The 964-nt window shown below is 39.7% G+C and overlaps 1 protein-coding gene across 1 annotated transcript; it reads left to right on the top strand.

Moving 5' to 3' along the window:
- Positions 1 to 686: 686 nt before the first annotated feature.
- SARC_16208 (hypothetical protein) lies at positions 687 to 938 on the top strand (the record flags this gene model as incomplete). Its single annotated transcript, XM_014289680.1, has 1 exon — positions 687 to 938. Exon 1 carries the CDS (start codon positions 750 to 752, stop codon positions 936 to 938), a length of 189 nt encoding a protein of 62 aa, XP_014145155.1. The 5' UTR covers positions 687 to 749.
- Between the last annotated feature and the right edge of the window lie 26 nt (positions 939 to 964).

The following is a 964-nucleotide window of genomic DNA, read 5'->3' as shown; positions in this document are numbered from 1 at the left end:
TCGTATGGTCTTACTTGAGATCTTTGGCATAGACTATAGAACTCTATTATCACATTTGCATCCTCCATTTTATACACCGTATTTAGATTATGTGGATTCTGGATATACATATTATCTCATGGTTTATAATCTTAGCTGACGCACGCGTAAGCGTCAAGTTAATAGCGCCTAGCGGTCGCACGTAACTAAAGCGTCAGACTTAGTGGTCGCAATTTTTTAATTAAGTTGCAATTTTAACGCGTCAGACTTGTGCGTCAGACATAGTGGCCGCAAAACCATATGTACTAAAGTCAGACTCAGTGCCAGGGCCGCAGTGACGCAGTCTTACCTGGTCTCCTCACTCTCCAGTCTCCTACCGACACTACTAGAGTTAATCCCTAATAGGAGTTAAAACTCTTCTGGGCGGAATGTTTCAGAGTAACTACATTCATAAATAAATATGTACATACAGACAATGATACATGTAATCATGAACACTAGTTATTATATATACAAAAAAAAAGAGATCTACTTATCTCAACAAGAAACTTGGTTGGATTCAGAAGGTTATGGTGTTCTTTTTTCAGAAGGCCATGTATGGTTTTTTGGATACAGCTTGTGAAAATAAACAAATAAACACTGATGAAGGAAGAGGCGGAACACTGTAGTTGTAAATAAATAAATAAAAAGATACACGTATAAATAAAGCAATTTTCGCACCTCAACTGCCAAGGGACACCTCATTATAAAAGCATCACCAGTGTGAAGATATGGCGGGTGTCAGTGCAGAGTTGATGGCCCAACTTGAGTCCATGGGATTTCCAGCAACTAGGTGCAAGAAAGCACTACATGCAACGGGCAATACAAACGCTGACGCCGCCACTCAATGGTTGTTCGATCACATAGATGATCCTGACATTGACCTCGAGGAAGATGGAGAGAATCGTATGGATAGGTAGGATAATAACGCGTTTTGCATTATATA

This window comes from Sphaeroforma arctica (genome assembly GCF_001186125.1).
Source record: "Sphaeroforma arctica JP610 unplaced genomic scaffold supercont1.7584, whole genome shotgun sequence".
Taxonomy (NCBI): Eukaryota; class Ichthyosporea; order Ichthyophonida; genus Sphaeroforma; species Sphaeroforma arctica.
Note: the sequence above shows the minus strand (reverse complement) of the source record. Positions and strands in the feature narration are given on the sequence as shown.